The sequence below is a fragment of the Brachionichthys hirsutus genome, chromosome 18 (assembly GCF_040956055.1).
Source record: "Brachionichthys hirsutus isolate HB-005 chromosome 18, CSIRO-AGI_Bhir_v1, whole genome shotgun sequence".
Classification (NCBI taxonomy): domain Eukaryota; kingdom Metazoa; phylum Chordata; class Actinopteri; order Lophiiformes; family Brachionichthyidae; genus Brachionichthys; species Brachionichthys hirsutus.
This window is the reverse complement of record NC_090914.1, coordinates 8,486,691-8,507,110: the sequence shown is the minus strand read 5'-3', so window position 1 is coordinate 8,507,110 and position 20,420 is coordinate 8,486,691. Positions and strand designations below refer to the sequence as shown.

Below are 20,420 nucleotides of genomic sequence, written 5' to 3'. Positions count from 1 at the left end.
AGTAATAAAGTGTTTATGATATCCAAGTATCCTTTTCAATCACAGGGCACTGTTTTAAAGCTTTCGTTCGGTGGAAAGTTCCCTCATCTCGCCCACATTTTGAGAAGCATCTGCTGTGAGCTGTGTGAAACAAGTGGCCCTTCTTCTCATCGCAACATGGGCTGCCAAGTTTTCGCCCCCCCCCCCCTGACTCCTTTGAATAGGTTGCGACACAAAGAAACTGTGGTAACTGGAGTGGAACTCATTGGGCCATTGCTAGCTGAATTAATTTAAATTAAAATCCATTCTTATACTCAAAGCAGCGCATGCGAAAAAGTTTCCCAGCTCCCACGGAATCAGGTCAAATGATTTGCATATGCATTTGGTGTGAAAACACATGGTCAGATCACAGTATTCCCTCCAGGACAGGGCAGCTAATCGCATTCCGTGTTGGAGAAAGAGAGAAATAATATTAATTCGGTGTAGCATCTTCTGCATCCCAGGAAAGGATGTGTGGAATCTGTGTCCTTGGTGTAAACTGGCCTGTTGTGACGTCTTGGCTTTATTAAGGAAATACATGGTGACCATCTCCCCTAACTTGCATTGAAAAACAAAAGCAGCTAAAACTCATACAGAAATTCAAGAATATCAATCAAAATATATCAATAACAACATTTAAATTGGGGGGAATTCCTACCCGCACCTGTAGACGAGTACTAGAATGACCATTTCTGTCACCTGTAGGAAAACGAAAATCTGCATTTCTCTTTGCATTAATAATGTTGTGGTTGGTATCATCGGAGGAAAAACACAATCCAACAAAGAAACACTTGCATTGCTATGTTTTAATGTCAGATTGCTACTTTTTTACAAACATAAACCATAATTGTCAAATGTTACATCTGATTTCAACTGAGCAGTTTTAGTTTAATCGTTCAGCATATATTTTTCCCATTAATGTTGCTATTTACAATAAGATGATTTAAAAATAAATTATTGCCTTTGTATTTTAGCAAGCAGACTGACATTCAAGTGCAGCACTTTGTGTTGCTATTCTTAAAGTTGGGTAAATCGTCACAAAAAGATTTGGGACTGCAAAACAAAAACACAAAAAAACATCATGCGCATTTCATTCAAGGGACAAACATACAATATTTTGATCAAGTGTTCAAAAATGTATGTACTGTATGTTATTTTGGTAAAAAGATTTAAAAACAAACAAACAAATATTTATCTTCTGTTACCGTGAAAGAAAATGCTGTCTTTCAGCAACTCATAGAAATAATTCCCACAACTTCATCAGTCAGACGGAGCATCTCCCTAAAGCGGCTGCTTCCTGCAGAGGATCAGCTGCCACAGTACGGACTGATAAAGACTGTGCTTCCGCTATTTCAATGAAAAGATAAGTGGATTCATGATTAGCGTCACAGTTAATAAGATGTTAAATATATATATACAAAAAGATGATGCTTTCAAAGACCTGCTGCAGTTCCTTAGAAGCCGATCAAAAGGTCGCTGAGCTCGATTGTGTTTCTGCATTGCGCACAGAGACTAACAGTCACTGACCAGTAGCGGCGAGTGGCTTTGGTCGATCAAAGGAAGTGCCGTCGTCCCTTGTGACTGAAGATGAATCTCTTGTGCCCTTGCTGTACTTCGGCATCTTTGATATCAGTGCAAGAAAAGACTTCACGTTTCTAACGGTGCCGTCCAATTCTAGAACGAATCTGATGCTTGATAGAAAAAAATAAATGTCAAGTAAAAGCCACTTTGACGGTGCAGACAAGAAACGCTTGTTCTTACTGCAGCACCGGCGTTGAACTCACGGCGCTGGTGACCACACGTCTACGTGGACTGTAAATGCAGTGTGTCAGGTATTGTTGGGAGCTCTCATATACAGTGTGCAACATTCCTTTTGACACATAATCAAAAGACAAAAGAAAAAAAAAAACGTATTCCTTTAGTTAACGCCTTGATTCCTGGTTTGCACCCATTGGGGGAAGAAATAGGAATATTTGAATAGGAATACTGTCTGCAGTGGAAAAAGGATAAACTTACCCAAATAAATGAGGGTAAAATACTTGTGTGATTACTCTACAAGGTATTTTTCAAGTACATGTTATCTTAGACACCAGTGGCATTTTGTACCTATTTGAAACAATAGTGAAACATATTCTGCGTTCTATTTCCTCTTTATAAACAAGTCATCGTTCTGATTTGCGTGCGTCGCTGCGAGGGCATAAATGCATGCTGCATATTGCTCCATGTAAATGTTCCAGTGACATCCACCTTTCAAAAGAATACAAATATACACAGGGAATAAATAAATAAATAGAAGTAAGTGAGAGGAATGACACTATTTGTTATTGAGAGCTCAACCAACTTTGGAAATAGAAATAAAATCGATCCATCACATAAAACCGCCCGTCTTTCCCTGCTGTCCGGGGGGAGGCCAGCAGTTTCAGCACCGCGGGGCGTGACGTGACCTTATCATCATGGCTAAATCTCAGATTCAGACTGAAGCTTCAGACCTGCAGCGGCGAGAAGGCGTAAAACGGGAACTGGGCCTCGTCCTCGTCCACAAAGAAGCACTGGAAGTAGGGCAGCTCATCTGTGGAGGAATTCACGGCTCAGCACAATATGTTCCTCACCTCTGTCTGGAATTCTGAGAAGAGTGTGAAGTTTGCACACTTGTACGATATTTCACTCGTGATAAGGGAATCTGGACTCACCGCCCATTGGAAAGCCGCCTGATACAGAAGGCTCCACTGTCAGAACGAGAGCTACATGTTAACCAGGAGATGATTTCATGTGGCCTTTACTTGCAGCTCCTCTATAAAGTACCTTCGTCCTCTTTGGCCGCTTTCTTCTCGGCAGATCTATCTGCTACACAAAGAAAGGACGGCGGGGGTGAATAAAGGCCCTGGAGATCTTTTTCAGAATGAGTCGCTTATTTACAATTGTACCTTTCTTTGCTGGCTCCTGTATCTCTTTAAGAACTCTGTCTTCTTAAATTGGGTAACAAATATTCATTTTACACATTTGCTCATATTCCACACAGACATTTTAATGACTTGATGATTGCATTGTTTCATTCTGGTTGCTCGGTGTACCTTTAGCTTTCTCTCCCTTGGCTGCTTTCTGCTCAACCATTTTTTCTAGCGCAAACAAACAAACAAACAAACAGATCAGAGGGATGTTTGGAGTATTATAAGTAAAACATTCAGTTCCTTAACAGTGAAGTACCTTTCATCACAGGCTCCGGATTTTCTCGAACGACTCTGTTCTCTGGAATGAATCACAAATGGTTACCAGCTGCACACGATCGATTTCTTCATGCACTTCAGGTGGAATGCGTGCAATACCTTTCTTCGCTGCACTAGGTTTGACATTTTCTTTTGAAACCTCAGGCACTGTTTCCCAAATTTGAAACAAACAACAAGCAGAAAAGAAAAATATGTTTGCTGAACTGAACTGAACTGAACTGTTTTTAAGTGATAATCTTGTTCTCATCACTGAATAGAAGCATCTGTCTGGTAATGGAGCTGCTGCAGAGAAACCCTTCTCCATTTAATGTACATTAAAAACCCATTGCAAGCATTATATTCTGCTTTAGGAATAAAGCATGTATTTGTCACTAAACATGGAAATACGAGACGTGAAATTGACGGTACCTTTTTTAACAGCTGGTTGGACTTTGTCCTCTGGGACTTTGGGCCCTGAGTGAAATAAGAATGCGAACGGCTATCGTTAATCAGTAAATAATAAATAATAATAAATAAGTGACGGCATGTTCTGATTGTCACTAGTAACACTACAGTACAATAATAAACACTCAGCTGCCACTTTATTATGAGCAGCAATAGCTACAACTAGTGCAGACTGACGCAGTGTCACTCAGATGCTAACATGCTACCTTTCTTTTTTAGGAGTGATTTGACCTTTTCCTTTCTTTCAGCAGCTATTTTAGGAGCTGATTCAAAAGAAGACATTTTCAAAACATTTTAGTATAAAAAAATAAAAGAATAAATGTGTACAAGGCTTGTTTTAATTCAGCTTTTACCTTTTTGTTCTATCTTTGGCTTCTCCTTTGTAACACCAGCTGCTGGATATAACACACGATGGAAATGAGTTAGGTTTATGTAAAACGTAAATAACTGTGTCCCTAAAAGTGATGATCATTTTATAACTGCAGAGTTCTGAAAGCAGAATGTCAGCTACCTTTCTGAGAAGTTCTTGCTTTTTCTTTTTCTTCTGCAGCTTCTACATGAAAAGAAAAACAAAAAGAAAAAAATATCTCAACAAGTATCTTAAAAGCTGCAAATCTAAGAAACAATTCTACGTTATTGTAGCTTTTAGCTTTAATAATTCTAAAGAGCCTGGAGTCATCTTTGCTGTGTGAAAGGTATGCATCTACAAAATATATAAAAGGTATTTTTAAAGCAACTTTATCAGCAACGCCTATGCAAGTGTTGCGTGGTGGTAAACGAGCCGTGGACGAGCAGAAGCCTTAAAACTGTACAGAAACACACACACACACTGCATACCTTTTCTCTTTTCTGCAGATCTAGGTTTTACTTTAATAACAGATACTAGAAAAACACACAACAGTATTATATTTCTAATGTGTACAATGTCATCTTACAAAAATAAAATGTAATTTAAAACTATTGGCGAGACAGATTTTAAACATAAAAGAAAAACCGACTTTTTGCAGCGGTCACTGATTCAGCCTTCTTCTTAGGTGTTACAGGTACTGAAGAGAAAATATTACAAATGAGTATTAGTCTTTGCTTAAAATTCAAAAGTCACTCATGGATGTTGAACACTTTCTAATGCAAGTACACAGTACAAATATTAAACGTTGTTGTGTGTAACCAAACAGACGTACATTTCTTTAGTGGCACAGCTTTGGCCCGCTCCTTTATTAAAGACACATTTTTGTGTGGTACTTCTGCCTCTGTCAAAACAAGCATTCAGTAGGAAAATCAATGGGCTGATTATGTAGGATCAGAAGTGTTGATCAGTCTCCTCCTCTCACCTTTTACTACTGGGGCTGGTTTTGTCTTGAGTGGAGCAGGTTCTGTTTGAAGAGATTCATGTTTATTACACCAGAAAATGGAATAACACTGAATGAATACAAGAGTTAGGATTCACCTCTCTTTGTTGAAACTGGTTTGCTTTTCTGTTTTGAAACCTCGGCTGCTGGAAAACACATAACGAGACGTTCAGAGCGGAAAACAAAGATGACCAATTTCATGCACATGCGGTTGTTTGAAATGCGCCGTAAGTGCGATCATTGATCCCACTCACTGAAACAAATTTTTTTGACTGTGACCTCCTCTTCAGCTGAATGGACTCACTTGTTTTTGTAATGTTAAGATGCTCCTTTTTCAGGACGGACACAACCTCCTTCTTCAGCACTTTGATTCTCATTGGCGGCTTTTTCAGTTTAGAGTCTGACAAACAGAACAGATGATTGAACAGGACCGCATATCAATATATCAATATGTAGACATAAATACTTTATACTCTCCGATGAACAAAGGAGAACTATCGATGACTCTTTGGAGCCTAATGTGAGGATGTAAATCTAAAATGCAGTTAATGCTAATATGAATCACCACTTTTACCTTGTGCCGATGCGACTGGTTTGACTTCAGCTTCTGTGTGTCAAAAACATTTATTAGACTTTGTGATTATTATTTTGCTGTTGTGATGAAATGATTATCAAGAAGTTCTAATTCATGAACCAACAATATGTTTATTTTACCTTTCTTAGCAGGAGCTGCTTTTGCTTTATCCTTTGGAACTTCTGTCACAAAACACAAAGTTGTTTTAACTTTGCAATTTTTAAAATAATTTTGAGCATCATTAAAACAATATCGTCACTGAGACTGAGACTGTAAGCTGACTGAAGTTACCATATCTCTGTGTTGCTATGAGAAGGCAACAATCACATCTCAAATATTCTTCCTTGGAGTATTTTAATAGGTCTTAATGAGATGAAGTTCATTACACGGGATTTGCATTTATATTTCCTCATATACCAATTTATAAAGATTATTTTCAGTTTCTTGTTTGGTCTTTATCTTAGAAACTTCATGAGTTTCTCTTTAATAACATATTCCATTTGTCTTGCTGTGAAACTGCATAATTACATGTAATGTTACACTAAGCGCAAACCATAGTTCCAGTAGATTGTGTGACGCCAGAATGTTTAAAGATGGTGGAACTAAAAATGCGACCTGATAGGTCACATCAATACATCTTTTGTTTGTGATGACACACTGCAACTCGCCCTGATCCCTTACTGACCTGCTCTTGTAGCAGTCACGTGTTTCTTCTTTAGGACAGGAACAATCTGCTTTTTGACAGCTTTTACTTCCTTCCTGGGCCCATCAGCTGAAATGCACAGAAAGCTTATTCTATCATGTCAGAATGATGACAGTTTCTGAATTTTACTCTTTATATTTTAGTTTGATTTTACACCCCATTATACAGTATTTCTGATGAAGTCGGAGCAACTTTGTCAGTTTTGTGACGGCCGAGTCAAAAATACACGACTGAAAGAGGTCATTTAACATCCTTCAAAGAGCAACTACATCTGAAAATGTGACTGTGACCTCCTCTTCAGCTGAATGGACTCACTTGTTTTTGTAATGTTAAGATGCTCCTTTTTCAGGACGGACACAACCTCCTTCTTCAGCACTTTGATTTTCATTGGCGGCTTTTTCAGTTTAGAGTCTGACAAACAGAACAGATGATTGAACAGGATCGCATATCAATATATCGATATGTAGACATAAATACTTTATACTCTGCGATGAACAAAGGAGAACGATCGATGACTCTTTGGAGCCTAATGTGAGGATGTAAATCTAAAATGCAGTTAATGCTAACATGAATCACCACTTTTACCTTGTGCCGATGCGACTGGTTTGACTTCAGCTTCTGTGTGTCAAAAACATTTATTAGACTTTGTGATTATTATTTTGCTGTTGTGATGAAATGATTATCAAGAAGTTCTAATTCATGAACCAACAATATGTTTATTTTACCTTTCTTAGCAGGAGCTGCGTTTGCTTTATCCTTTGGAACTTCTGTCACAAAACACAAAGTTGTTTTAACTTTGCAATTTAAAAAAATAATTTTAAAGCATCATTAAAACATTATTGTCAGTTTCTTGTTTGGTCTTTATCTTAGAAACTTCATGAGTTTCTCTTTAATAACATATTCCATTTGTCTTGCTGTGAAACTGCATAATTACATGTAATGGTTACACTATGAGCAAACCATGGTTACAGTAGATTGTGTGACCCCAAAATGTTTAAAGATGGTGGAACTCAAAATGCGACCTGATAGGTCACGTCAATACATCTTTTGTTTGTGGTGACACACTGCAACTCGCCCTGACCCCTTACTGACCTGCTCTTGTAGCAGTCACATGTTTCTTCTTTAGGACAGGAACAATCTGCTTTTTGACAGCTTTTACTTCCTTCCTGGGCCCATCAGCTGAAATGCACAGAAAGCTTATTCTATCGTGTCAGAATGATGACAGTTTTTAAATTTTACTCTTTATATTTTAGTTTGATTTTACACCCCATTATACAGTATTTCTGATGAAGTCGGAGCAACTTTGTCAGTTTTGTGACGGCCGAGTCAAAAATACATGACTGAAAGGTCATTTAACATCCTTCAAAGAGCAACTACATCTGAAAATGTGACTGTGACCTCCTCTTCAGCTGAATGGACTCACTTGTTTTTGTAATGTTAAGATGCTCCTTTTTCAGGACGGACACGACCTCCTTCTTCAGCACTTTGATTCTCATTGGCGGCTTTTTCAGTTTAGAGTCTGACAAACAGAACAGATGATTGAACAGGATCGCATATCAATATATCGATATGTAGACATAAATACTTTATACTCTGCGATGAACAAAGGAGAACGATTGATGACTCTTTGGAGCCTAATGTGAGGATGTAAATCTAAAATGCAGTTAATGCTAACATGAATCACCACTTTTACCTTGTGCCGATGCGACTGGTTTGACTTCAGCTTCTGTGTGTCAAAAACATTTATTAGACTTTGTGATTATTATTTTGCTGTTGTGATGAAATGATTATCAAGAAGTTCTAATTCATGAACCAACAATATGTTTATTTTACCTTTCTTAGCAGGAGCTGCGTTTGCTTTATCCTTTGGAACTTCTGTCACAAAACACAAAGTTGTTTTAACTTTGCAATTTAAAAAAATAATTTTAAAGCATCATTAAAACATTATTTTCAGTTTCTTGTTTGGTCTTTATCTTAGAAACTTCATGAGTTTCTCTTTAATAACATATTCCATTTGTCTTGCTGTGAAACTGCATAATTACATGTAATGGTTACACTATGAGCAAACCATAGTTACAGTAGATTGTGTGACGCCAGAATGTTTAAAGATGGTGGAACTCAAAATGCGACCTGATAGGTCACGTCAATACATCTTTTGTTTGTGATGACACACTGCAACTCGCCCCGACCCCTTACTGACCTGCTCTTGTAGCAGTCACGTGTTTCTTCTTTAGGACAGGAACAATCTGCTTTTTGACAGCTTTTACTTCCTTCCTGGGCCCATCAGCTGAAATGCACAGAAGGCTTATTCTATCGTGTCAGAATGATGACAGTTTCTGAATTTTACTCTTTATATTTTAGTTTGATTTTACACCCCATTATACAGTATTTCTGATGAAGTCGGAGCAACTTTGTCAGTTTTGTGACGGCCGAGTCAAAAATACATGACTGAAAGGTCATTTAACATCCTTCCAAGAGCAACTACATCTGAAAATGTGACTGTGACCTCCTCTTCAGCTGAATGGACTCACTTGTTTTTGTAATGTTAAGATGCTCCTTTTTCAGGACGGACACGACCTCCTTCTTCAGCACTTTGATTCTCATTGGCGGCTTTTTCAGTTTAGAGTCTGACAAACAGAACAGATGATTGAACAGGATCGCATATCAATATATCGATATGTAGACATAAATACTTTATACTCTGCGATGAACAAAGGAGAACTATCGATGACTCTTTGGAGCCTAATGTGAGGATGTAAATCTAAAATGCAGTTAATGCTAACATGAATCACCACTTTTACCTTGTGCCGATACGACTGGTTTGACTTCAGCTTCTGTGTGTCAAAAACATTTATTAGACTTTGTGATTATTATTTTGCTGTTGTGATGAAATCAAGAAGTTATAATTCATGAACCAACAATATGTTTATTTTACCTTTCTTAGCAGGAGCTGCTTTTGCTTTATCCCTTGGAATTTCTGTCACAAAACACAAAGTTGTTTTAACTTTGCAATTTTTAAAAATAATTTTAAAGCATCATTAAAACATTATTGTCAATTTCTTGTTTGGTCTCTATCTTAGAAACTTCATGAGTTTCTCTTTAATAACATATTCCATTTGTCTTGCTGTGAAACTGCATAATTACATGTAATGGTTACACTATGAGCAAACCATAGTTACAGTAGAATGTGTGACGCCAGAATGTTTAAAGATGGTGGAACTAAAAATGCGACCTGATAGGTCACATCAATACATCTTTTGTTTGTGATGACACACTGCAACTCGCCCTGATCCCTTACTGACCTGCTCTTGTAGCAGTCACGTGTTTCTTCTTTAGGACAGGAACAATCTGCTTTTTGACAGCTTTTACTTCCTTCCTGGGCCCATCAGCTGAAATGCACAGAAAGCTTATTCTATCATGTCAGAATGATGACAGTTTCTGAATTTTACTCTTTATATTTTAGTTTGATTTTACACCCCATTATACAGTATTTCTGATGAAGTCGGAGCAACTTTGTCAGTTTTGTGACGGACGAGTCAAAAATACACGATTGAAAGAGGTCATTTAACATCCTTCAAAGAGCAACTACATCTGAAAATGTGACTGTGACCTCCTCTTCAGCTGAATGGACTCACTTGTTTTTGTAATGTTAAGATGCTCCTTTTTCAGGACGGACACGACCTCCTTCTTCAGCACTTTGATTCTCATTGGCGGCTTTTTCAGTTTAGAGTCTGACAAACAGAACAGATGATTGAACAGGATCGCATATCAATATATCGATATGTAGACATAAATACTTTATACTCTCCGATGAACAAAGGAGAACGATCAATGACTCTTTGGAGCCTAATGTGAGGATGTAAATCTAAAATGCAGTTAATGCTAATATGAATCGCCACTTTTACCTTGTGCTGATGCGACTGGTTTGACTTCAGCTTCTGTGTGTCAAAAACATTTATTAGACTTTGTGATTATTATTTTGCTGTTGTGATGAAATGATTATCAAGAAGTTCTAATTCATGAACCAACAATATGTTTATTTTACCTTTCTTAGCAGGAGCTGCTTTTGCTTTATCCTTTGGAACTTCTGTCACAAAACACAAAGTTATTTTAACTTTGCAATTTTTAAAAATAATTTTAAAGCATCATTAAAACATTATTGTCAGTTTCTTGTTTGGTCTTTATCTTAGAAACTTCATGAGTTTCTCTTTAATAACATATTCCATTTGTCTTGCTGTGAAACTGCATAATTACATGTAATGGTTACACTATGAGCAAACCATGGTTACAGTAGATTGTGTGACCCCAAAATGTTTAAAGATGGTGGAACTCAAAATGCGACCTGATAGGTCACGTCAATACATCTTTTGTTTGTGGTGACACACTGCAACTCGCCCTGACCCCTTACTGACCTGCTCTTGTAGCAGTCACATGTTTCTTCTTTAGGACAGGAACAATCTGCTTTTTGACAGCTTTTACTTCCTTCCTGGGCCCATCAGCTGAAATGCACAGAAAGCTTATTCTATCGTGTCAGAATGATGACAGTTTTTAAATTTTACTCTTTATATTTTAGTTTGATTTTACACCCCATTATACAGTATTTCTGATGAAGTCGGAGCAACTTTGTCAGTTTTGTGACGGCCGAGTCAAAAATACATGACTGAAAGGTCATTTAACATCCTTCAAAGAGCAACTACATCTGAAAATGTGACTGTGACCTCCTCTTCAGCTGAATGGACTCACTTGTTTTTGTAATGTTAAGATGCTCCTTTTTCAGGACGGACACGACCTCCTTCTTCAGCACTTTGATTCTCATTGGCGGCTTTTTCAGTTTAGAGTCTGACAAACAGAACAGATGATTGAACAGGATCGCATATCAATATATCGATATGTAGACATAAATACTTTATACTCTGCGATGAACAAAGGAGAACGATTGATGACTCTTTGGAGCCTAATGTGAGGATGTAAATCTAAAATGCAGTTAATGCTAACATGAATCACCACTTTTACCTTGTGCCGATACGACTGGTTTGACTTCAGCTTCTGTGTGTCAAAAACATTTATTAGACTTTGTGATTATTATTTTGCTGTTGTGATGAAATCAAGAAGTTCTAATTCATGAACCAACAATATGTTTATTTTACCTTTCTTAGCAGGAGCTGCGTTTGCTTTATCCTTTGGAATTTCTGTCACAAAACACAAAGTTGTTTTAACTTTGCAATTTAAAAAAATAATTTTAAAGCATCATTAAAACATTATTTTCAGTTTCTTGTTTGGTCTTTATCTTAGAAACTTCATGAGTTTCTCTTTAATAACATATTCCATTTGTCTTGCTGTGAAACTGCATAATTACATGTAATGGTTACACTATGAGCAAACCATAGTTACAGTAGATTGTGTGACGCCAGAATGTTTAAAGATGGTGGAACTCAAAATGCGACCTGATAGGTCACGTCAATACATCTTTTGTTTGTGATGACACACTGCAACTCGCCCTGATCCCTTACTGACCTGCTCTTGTAGCAGTCACATGTTTCTTCTTTAGGACAGGAACAATCTGCTTTTTGACAGCTTTTACTTCCTTCCTGGGCCCATCAGCTGAAATGCACAGAAGGCTTATTCTATCGTGTCAGAATGATGACAGTTTTTACATTTTACTCTTTATATTTTAGTTTGATTTTACACCCCATTATACAGTATTTCTGATGAAGTCGGAGCAACTTTGTCAGTTTTGTGACGGCCGAGTCAAAAATACATGACTGAAAGGTCATTTAACATCCTTCAAAGAGCAACTACATCTGAAAATGTGACTGTGACCTCCTCTTCAGCTGAATGGACTCACTTGTTTTTGTAATGTTAAGATGCTCCTTTTTCAGGACGGACACGACCTCCTCCTTGAATAGTTGGATTCTCCTTGGAAGTTTTTTCAGTTTAGAGTCTGAAACAGAACAGATGATTGAACAAGATCATGTAGATATACAAACATAAGTACATTACTTTCCCCCACCAGGTTCATATTGTTATATATTGATATTATTCTATATATTACAGTATAACTTTTGGATGGATTGCCAAGTGAATTTATGTATAAATAATTAGTGACTCTAAAGAAGCAGCAGAAGCACGATTAATTTACCTCAAGTGTTAAAGCCGTTGTATATTTAATGATTTTGGCAATGATAGTCAGTGGCTCCTAATATTGTGTAATCATTGTAAAAATTGCATTTTGAACCTGTCTTTGTGTCTCTCTTCTTGACAGGTTCTTTGGAAGCCTTGGTTGGCCGGGTTTTTTCTTTAGAGCTCTTATCTGGTTCCGTTTCTTCAGTGGGACTCATTTTGACATCAACCAGGCTGGAACGTTCCCCTTGTTCTTGTTCTTTAGAGTGTTTCTTTGGTTCTTCTTTGGAAGGCGCCTTTAAATGTTTCCCTAATTCTTCCTTTGATGGTTCTGTTACTTCTGCTGCTTCTTTAGATTGTTTCTTTACTGCTTTCTCTTTGATTTGCTTCATGATATCTTTCACCTCCTTAGAACGCATCTTTACTCCTGCCTCTTCTTTGGAGGGCCTCTTGACCACTTTTCCCTCCTGAGATAGATTCTCAACTTCTTTCTCATCTTTGGATGATCTTCTTACTTCTACTTCTTCTTTGGATGGTTTCTTAACTTCTTTCTCTTCTTTGGATGGTTTCTTGACTTCTTTCTCATCCTTAGATAGTTTCTTAACTTCTGCCTCTTCTTTGGATGGTTTCTTTACTTCTCTCTCATCCTTAGATAGTTTCTTAACTTCTGCCTCTTCTTTTGATGTTTTCTTTACATCTTTCTCTTTCTTAGATGGTTTCGTTCCTTCTTTCGTTTCCTTAGATTGTTTCATGAATTTTTCCTCTTCTTTAGAAGGCTTTTTGACTTCTCTCTCTCCTTTGGATGGTTTCTTTACTTCTTTCACCTCCTTAGATGGTTTCTTCAATTCTGCCTCTTCTTTGGATGTTTTCTTTACATCTTTCTTTTCATTAGACGGCTTCTTGATTTCTTTCATTTCCTTAGATTGTTTTTTAACTTCTTTCTCTTCTTTAGATGGTTTGTTGACTTCTTTCTCTTCCTTAGATGGTTTCTTTAATTTTGCCTCTGCTTTAGAAGGCTTCTTTACTTCTCTCTCTTCTTTGGATGGTATCGTGACTTCTGCCTCTTCTTTTGATGTTTTCTTTACATCTTTCTCTTTCTTAGATGGTTTCGTTCCTTCTTTCATTTCCTTAGATCGTTTCATGAATTTTTCCTCTTCTTTAGAAGGCTTTTTGACTTCTCTCTCTTCTTTGGACGGTTTCTTTACATCTTTCTTTTCATTAGACGGCTTCTTGACTTCTTTCATTTCCTTAGATTGTTTTTTAACTTCTTTCTCTTCTTTAGATGGTTTCTTGACTTCTCTCTCTTCTTTGGACGGTTTCTTTACTTCTTTCTCTTTCTTAGATGGTTTCTTCAATTCTGCCTCTTCTTTTGATGTTTTCTTTACATCTATCTTTTCATTAGATGGCTTCTTGACTTCTTTCGTTTCCTTAGATTGTTTTTTAACTTCTTTCTCTTCTTTGGATGGTTTCTTGACTTCTTTCTCATCCTTAGATAGTTTCTTTACTTCTGCCTCTTCTTTTGATGTTGTCTTTACTTCTTTCACCTCCTTAGATGGTTTCTTCAATTCTGCCTCTTCCTTGGATGTTTTCTGTACATCTTTCTCTTTCTTAGATTGTTTCGTTCCTTCTTTCGTTTCCTTGGATGGTTTCTTGAATTTTTCCTCTTCTTTAGAAGGCTTTTTGACTTCTCTCTCTTCTTTGGATTGTTTCTTGACTTCTTTCTCTGCTTTAGATAGTTTCTTAACTTCTGCCTCTTCTTTGGACGGTTTCTTTACTTCTTTCACCTCCTTAGATGGTTTCTTAAATTCTGCCTCTTCTTTGGATGTTTTCTTTACATCTTTCTTTTCTTTAGATGGCTTCTTGACTTCTTTCTGTTCTTTGGATCGTTTCTTTACTTCTTTCTCTTCCTTGGATGGTTTCTTGAATTTTTCCTCTTCTTTAGAAGGCTTCTTAACTTCTCTCTCTTCTTTTGATGGTTTCTTGACTTTTGCCTCTTCTTTAGAAGGCTTCTTAACTTCTTTCTTTTCATTAGGTGGTTTCATGACTTCTTTCATTTCCTTAGATTGTTTTTTAACTTCTTTCTCTTCTTTAGATGGTTTCTTGACTTCTCTCTCTTCTTTTGATGTTTTCTTGACTTTTGCCTCTTCTTTGTATGGTTTCTTAACTTCTTTCTTTTCATTAGGTGGTTTCATGACTTCTTTCATTTCCTTAGATTGTTTTTTAACTTCTTTCTCTTCTTTAGATGGCTTCTTGACCTCTTTCTTTTTAAATGGCTTCTTGACATCCTTATATTCTTTAGTAGGTATCTTGTCTTCTTTCTCTTCCTTGTATGGCTTCTTAACTTCTTTTTCTTCTTGAGATGGTTCCTTCATTTCTTTCTCTTCCTTAGGTAATGTCTTATGTTCTTTTATCTCTTTAGATGGCTGCTTTACTTCTTTCTCCTCCATAGATGGTTTCTTTTTGCTTTTCACTTCTTTAGATGGCTTCTTTACATCTTTGGTTGATTTCTTGACTTCAGTCTCTTTCACAAGTGGTTGCTTTACTTCATCATCTGAAAACAATTAGTTTTAAAATCATGTAATTAAAAAAAAAATATCCCAATACAATTATTATTGAGTGCTAATAGTGCTCTAGGTGGTTTATACACCCTTGACAAACCAAGGTTTGTAATTATGGCTATATTTCAATCACATTTTGTAAGCTTTACTTACAGTAACAGTTTTATTCTAATCATTGTCCCTTTACAAGCACAGCATTTTGTACGTTGTCCTTCATGTGTAATTATTACCTTTGACCTTCTGTGGCTTCTTGTCAAGCGGTACAGCTGCTATCTCTTCTTCCTTTAATTTTACCTCAATAGTGTCCTCGATTGTGTCCTCCTCCTCTTTCCCCACTTCCTTTTCAGTTTCTGTGGCTTTGAGGTCTGTAAATAACAGCATGTGTTCAGAGGAAAAACTATACAATACAGTAAAATATGCATCAATATATATACATGTGTGTGTGAAGAAATACAAATAAATACCTTGATCACTCGTAAGCATGCTCGACATGTAAGCCAACAACATATCTTTCTTGTCTGTGAACTCCAACAAGGCATCTTCAACAACTTTCATGGGGTCAATGGACACTTCAGGCATGATCCCTGAAACAGCATCACACCAAAGCATCAGCTGCACAACATAAGACTAAAACATTCATCTGCATATTATTACATTTCTCTTCCACCTCCATGCTTAATCATATTATTGTTTCTCTTTAATACACAATGCATTACAATATACTGCACATGGAACAGAGCTGATATATTCTGACATGTTTAGAAAGACCTTTACCGCTGGTCAGCGTTGTGGAGCTGTAGTTCATAAAGACGCTTATCTGTTCTTTAGTGGCTTCTACTGCTCTGCTCAGAACTGCTGTTGGGCTGAACCCCACAGCTTTCTGGATTTCTGTTAACAAAAAAGTCAAAGTGAAAACAGGCAGCAGCAGATAATACATGGAAGAAGTATTCAGCCTGTTATGGTACTTCATGAAAGTATGTATAGGTATTACCAGTAATATTGGGTTAAAGCATTAAAAATAAATGTACTCAATGTACAGAAAAATAGATTATGTCAGTGTTTAATTATTCCATATGTTGTTTTTGGATTACTGATGCATCCATGTTGCTTTTAAATGACATTTAAAATGTGCATAATAAACTCATTTTTCTGGGTAATGTCTGTAGTTAGAACAAATACTACATAGATGAGGTAAAGGATAAAAACCGTGACAGTTACTGCACCTTGTATTGTCTCCAATATTACATCCACGACTGCACAGAGTACATCCTGGATGGATCCTGCCATTCCACTCACAAAGTCATTCGCAGCACTGAAGGCCTTCCTGCCGACTACCACGGGATCAATGAAGCTCACTTCAGTGATTCCTGAGGAGAGCAGTGCGCACCCACCCACACATACAGACACATGAAAAGACCGTCGGCCGTTTAAAAGTGCCATTAAGTAAAACCTGTTGATTTAGTAATGAATCTAAAGATGCAATAATACAGACAGAATCATATTTAGCATTATAAAGGTTAAAATATAAAGCCGGAACCTGTTATTGTGTCCATGACTTTGTCTATGATGACACAGAGCACATCCTGGATGGAGCCCACTATTCCACTCACAGTGTCGTTGGTCACACTGAAGATACGTCTGCCAACGGCCACGGGGTCCATGAAGCTAACATCAGTGGTTCCTTTGGAAGACAGACAGAATGATGAGCATAAAGGACAAAAGTGCTAAGCGTGTAACGCGCTGTGTTAAATAGAGGCCATGAGTTTAATCACCTTTCACCACATCCAGAACCGTGCCCACAATGGCACACAGCGCATCCCGGATGTTGCCCGCCACTCCGTTTATGAAGTCATTCATCACACTGAAGGCACGTCTGCCTGTGACCACTGGGTCGAGAAAAGGTCAAACAAAACACACACATTAATGCTTCCTTTAACTGCATGAATCAATCGTCTTGACTCATTTTATTTGGATTACTTTTGTGTTTATTTGGATGCAAATGAAGGAGAAATGCAGTCAGAAACTAGAAACGTTTACTGCAATGTTAATGAAAATGTTAAAGTTATCCAGAATCCAGGATCTCTTCTGGAACATCACCAAAATGGAATAATCTGTTCCTGGTAGCATTCCCAATCTTTCCTGACGATTTCATCAAGATCTGTCCGTCACTTTTTGAGTTATCTTGCTAACAGACAGATAAACGCCAGCAAAAACATAACCTCTTTGACAGAGGTAACAAAAATGAAATCATGGAGTACATACCAATATTTATGTTCGATATAGTTCCCAGAACTGAATCCGCAGTAGCACAAAGTGTGTCCCTGAAGGAGCCAAGGACTCCACACATGAACTCATTAGTTGAGTGGAAAGCTCTTCTGCCGATGGTCACGGGGTCAACGTAGCTGAGGTAGAAGTTCCCTGAGTTTTCCATGAGGCGCAGAGTTATTGTGAGGTACGACACAGGAATGCTGAACATGCAGACACCTTTCTCTCCTGGTTGATTGCCGTCTTACCTTCCTCATCTGAAAAGTAGTGAACAAATCCATCTTTTGCCTCCGCTATTTCTTCGGCAGCGTAAGTGGCAGCAGACATGGGATCGCTTAAATCAGGCGCGCATTCTAGTGGCACAGAAATAAGAGTCACTTATTGTGCTGCTTATTTCAACAGTACTAAAATCATGCGGCATGTCCTTCTTTTGTTAACCTTGGATCTTATGAAGCAGACTGGATACTTCGTCAACGGCGTCGTTGACGGCTTGAACAGGGTCCGTCATGATCTGCTGAATGTCTGGGAGTTACAGCGGACATGAAGGGGATCACGCGTCACGATAGAAGATCAGAAACAAATCACTTGTGAACGTTTGGGACCCACCAGGAACCGTCTTGTGCTCCACAAAGTCAAACATCACTACTCCCACGACCACCCAGGACAGGAGAGCAGCCAGAGCAATCAGCAGCTCCGCGGACATCTTCAGCTTCCCAAGGAGCCCCAGACCTTTGGCCCTGACGGATCCTGCCCGTGCTGCCACTCCATTGGCCCCATCGGCTGTGGAGGAAGATTAAATATGCTCAAATATGCTCAAATATGCTCCAACAAGTGTTGGAGCATATTGACCCCGGGGGAAAAAAGGTTGCTACCTTGGTGGCGGCGAATGGGGATCCAAATGATTAAAGAAATGCAAATATGCAGGGGGAAAGTCTTTAAACAGCATTAAAAACCGTATCCTTACTAGCATCAACAATCTGTTAGAGACATCGTCAAACAGTCCGCGGTGCATGCTTGACTCATGAGTCACTTCCTCATTTACAAATACTGGATTAAACTCAAAACAGTCTCCTCCTCCTAAACTAAATGCACAGTAAAGCTCCTTTTGCCCACTCAAGCATTCATTTTAAATTCTGACTCAACCAAAAATAAGGCTTGCTTGATGAGAAGAACTTGTTGAGGCCAGTCACAGACTTATTTTTACAAGCTGATGGAAAGCCGAGGCCGGCCTCAGCAGCAGGACTGTCCGTCACAGCAGAGACTCTGGCTACAGGACATCCTGTATTTATAGCAGCCAGCTTTCAACACGTCTTCCCACGATGACTCCTGCCATTACAGCAACTTCTTTGTTAGATATCACCTGGGCTGTCTGTGCCGCTGCAAGCCATAACAGTCCTACCTTCAGCCATGGCGGCAGAGAGACAGTTTCAAGTATTATCCCTGGAGATGGGGGCAAAGCCTCCTCATGCAGAAGCGATGGAAAAAAACCCACGATAGGAATCAAAGGGAGGAATCCAATCAGCTGATAAAAAAAAAAGTCCCAGTTGTTGAATTATCCCATTTCAATGCGCCGATTGCAGTCTTGTTCGATGAACCATGTAGTCCGCAGCTTGAAAAGAACAGATTCTTTTTTTAAAAGGAAGGAAATGGAGAATCAAACATGAAAGTTTCTCAAGATGTTGGGGAATTTGGTGCTGCCGACGGGGCAGCATTGATGAGGGCGGTCTGGCAATGGTGGGGCAAAGCAAAGCGAGACAAGACAAGGAAAGAACCGAGCTAAGCACAGGGCTGGGTAGGGTGAGGGGGTGACATGTCACAGCACAGCATGGGGGGCTTCAAGGTAACTTTACCCCGCAGAAGGTCTTGGTTATTCTTAGCTGGAGCTCTGCACACCAGCCGCTCTGCCGGGCCTTTTTTGGCGTTTGAAGGGGTGTGTGTCCTATCAGTTGGTGGGATGATCTGCTCACTAACCCGGAATATATCAGCGCTTCTTGATGAGGAATAACAATAATACCGCTGGAAACTGTAAAACGATTCAATGCCCGGCAACAGCAAACATTACTCTCACATTCATGACTTTCATCAAATGTCACAATAATGCCATGCTAATCCAGCCTGTCGCCGCTCAGAAGCTCTTCAAAGTCATTGGGATCCCTCTGGGGACCAAGAATGTTCTTAAAATATTTATAGCGTTACAGGTGCTGGGTTACGTCAGCGGAGGAAAGCCATCCCCTCAAGTCGCGGGAGATTGTACATGGATTTAAATTGATATAGATGCATAATTCTCATACTATATAATTTTATTTCATTTTTTTTTTGTAGAAAAGAAATGTTTGAGTGAAAACGAGAAAAAGAGTGAAGTAACTGCAAAACTCAGTAAGAGTAAATGTTAAAAATCCTCTTTCTGACCAGGGATGCTTTCAGGAAATGAATCTGAAATTCAATCTTCCTTGCAGGATGAATTCATTCTACATCTGGCAAAAATAGAATTAAAAGCCTAAGCACCTACTTGCAATTCTTCTTCTGACCGTCGTGCCTCATTTGCACGAAGACCAAACATGCACTCACTGTGGCGTGAAAATATCTGGTGGTTCGTCCACGGCTGTCCACCGCAGAACTCTCAATGTCTGCCTCGTGCAGTGGACTGACGGCGATGATGATCAAGGTTGAAGGCTGTTGAAAATATTTCAGAGTCATCTACTGCTTGAAAATTACATTTAATTCAAAAGTCTAAAGCTGAAACTGACTGAGAACTTTTATTTTGCATTTGTTTGCGTTAGGAATCAGAATAATTCAGCAGTTGTTTCCATTTTCAGTAAAGAAAACAACAAAAGCGCCCTTAGCATGATTGTACGCTCAGCAGTGAAGAGACACAAAGGAATCGGAATCAGATCTTAGTGGCAAAGACAACTCATTATTCCCATCGACCCTTTTGAAAATGATAAATATAAAGATAGACAGAGGTCCCCACCCTACATGACTGTGTCAAATTCCATAAACATCAGTCAATAATCAAGATATTGTGGAACACATTTTTGAAGCTCCGTTTACTGCAACATTAATCACGATCCCAGTCTGGTTGGACTGGTTCGAGTGATTTTTACCCAGAGAACCAAGCTCATAAACACGCAGGAGTGTCTCTTTATGCTTAGATGATTGATTCAT

General features: G+C 38.4%; 1 protein-coding gene across 1 annotated transcript; it reads right to left on the bottom strand.

The window, feature by feature from the left end:
* Nucleotides 1-809: 809 nt before the first annotated feature.
* si:ch211-266g18.10 (axoneme-associated protein mst101(2)) lies at nucleotides 810-18,972 on the bottom strand. Its single transcript, XM_068752123.1, has 53 exons — nucleotides 18,655-18,972; nucleotides 17,862-18,035; nucleotides 17,694-17,777; nucleotides 17,504-17,608; nucleotides 17,253-17,408; nucleotides 16,763-16,876; nucleotides 16,528-16,671; nucleotides 16,214-16,357; nucleotides 15,765-15,878; nucleotides 15,455-15,574; nucleotides 15,221-15,355; nucleotides 12,548-14,983; nucleotides 12,158-12,253; nucleotides 11,827-11,913; nucleotides 11,460-11,501; nucleotides 11,326-11,358; nucleotides 11,056-11,151; nucleotides 10,725-10,811; nucleotides 10,358-10,399; nucleotides 10,218-10,250; nucleotides 9,948-10,043; nucleotides 9,615-9,701; nucleotides 9,248-9,289; nucleotides 9,114-9,146; nucleotides 8,844-8,939; nucleotides 8,513-8,599; nucleotides 8,146-8,187; nucleotides 8,006-8,038; nucleotides 7,736-7,831; nucleotides 7,405-7,491; nucleotides 7,038-7,079; nucleotides 6,898-6,930; nucleotides 6,628-6,723; nucleotides 6,295-6,381; nucleotides 5,750-5,791; nucleotides 5,610-5,642; nucleotides 5,340-5,435; nucleotides 5,134-5,181; nucleotides 5,018-5,059; nucleotides 4,868-4,936; nucleotides 4,685-4,732; nucleotides 4,524-4,568; nucleotides 4,198-4,239; nucleotides 4,040-4,081; nucleotides 3,893-3,949; nucleotides 3,651-3,695; nucleotides 3,342-3,389; nucleotides 3,223-3,264; nucleotides 3,090-3,134; nucleotides 2,943-2,984; nucleotides 2,821-2,862; nucleotides 2,709-2,744; nucleotides 810-2,587 (listed from the first exon to the last, which is right to left on the bottom strand). The coding sequence occupies exons 1-53, from the start codon at nucleotides 18,662-18,664 to the stop codon at nucleotides 2,502-2,504; spliced, it is 6,159 nt and encodes a 2,052-aa protein (XP_068608224.1). The 5' UTR covers nucleotides 18,665-18,972; the 3' UTR covers nucleotides 810-2,501.
* Between the last annotated feature and the right edge of the window lie 1,448 nt (nucleotides 18,973-20,420).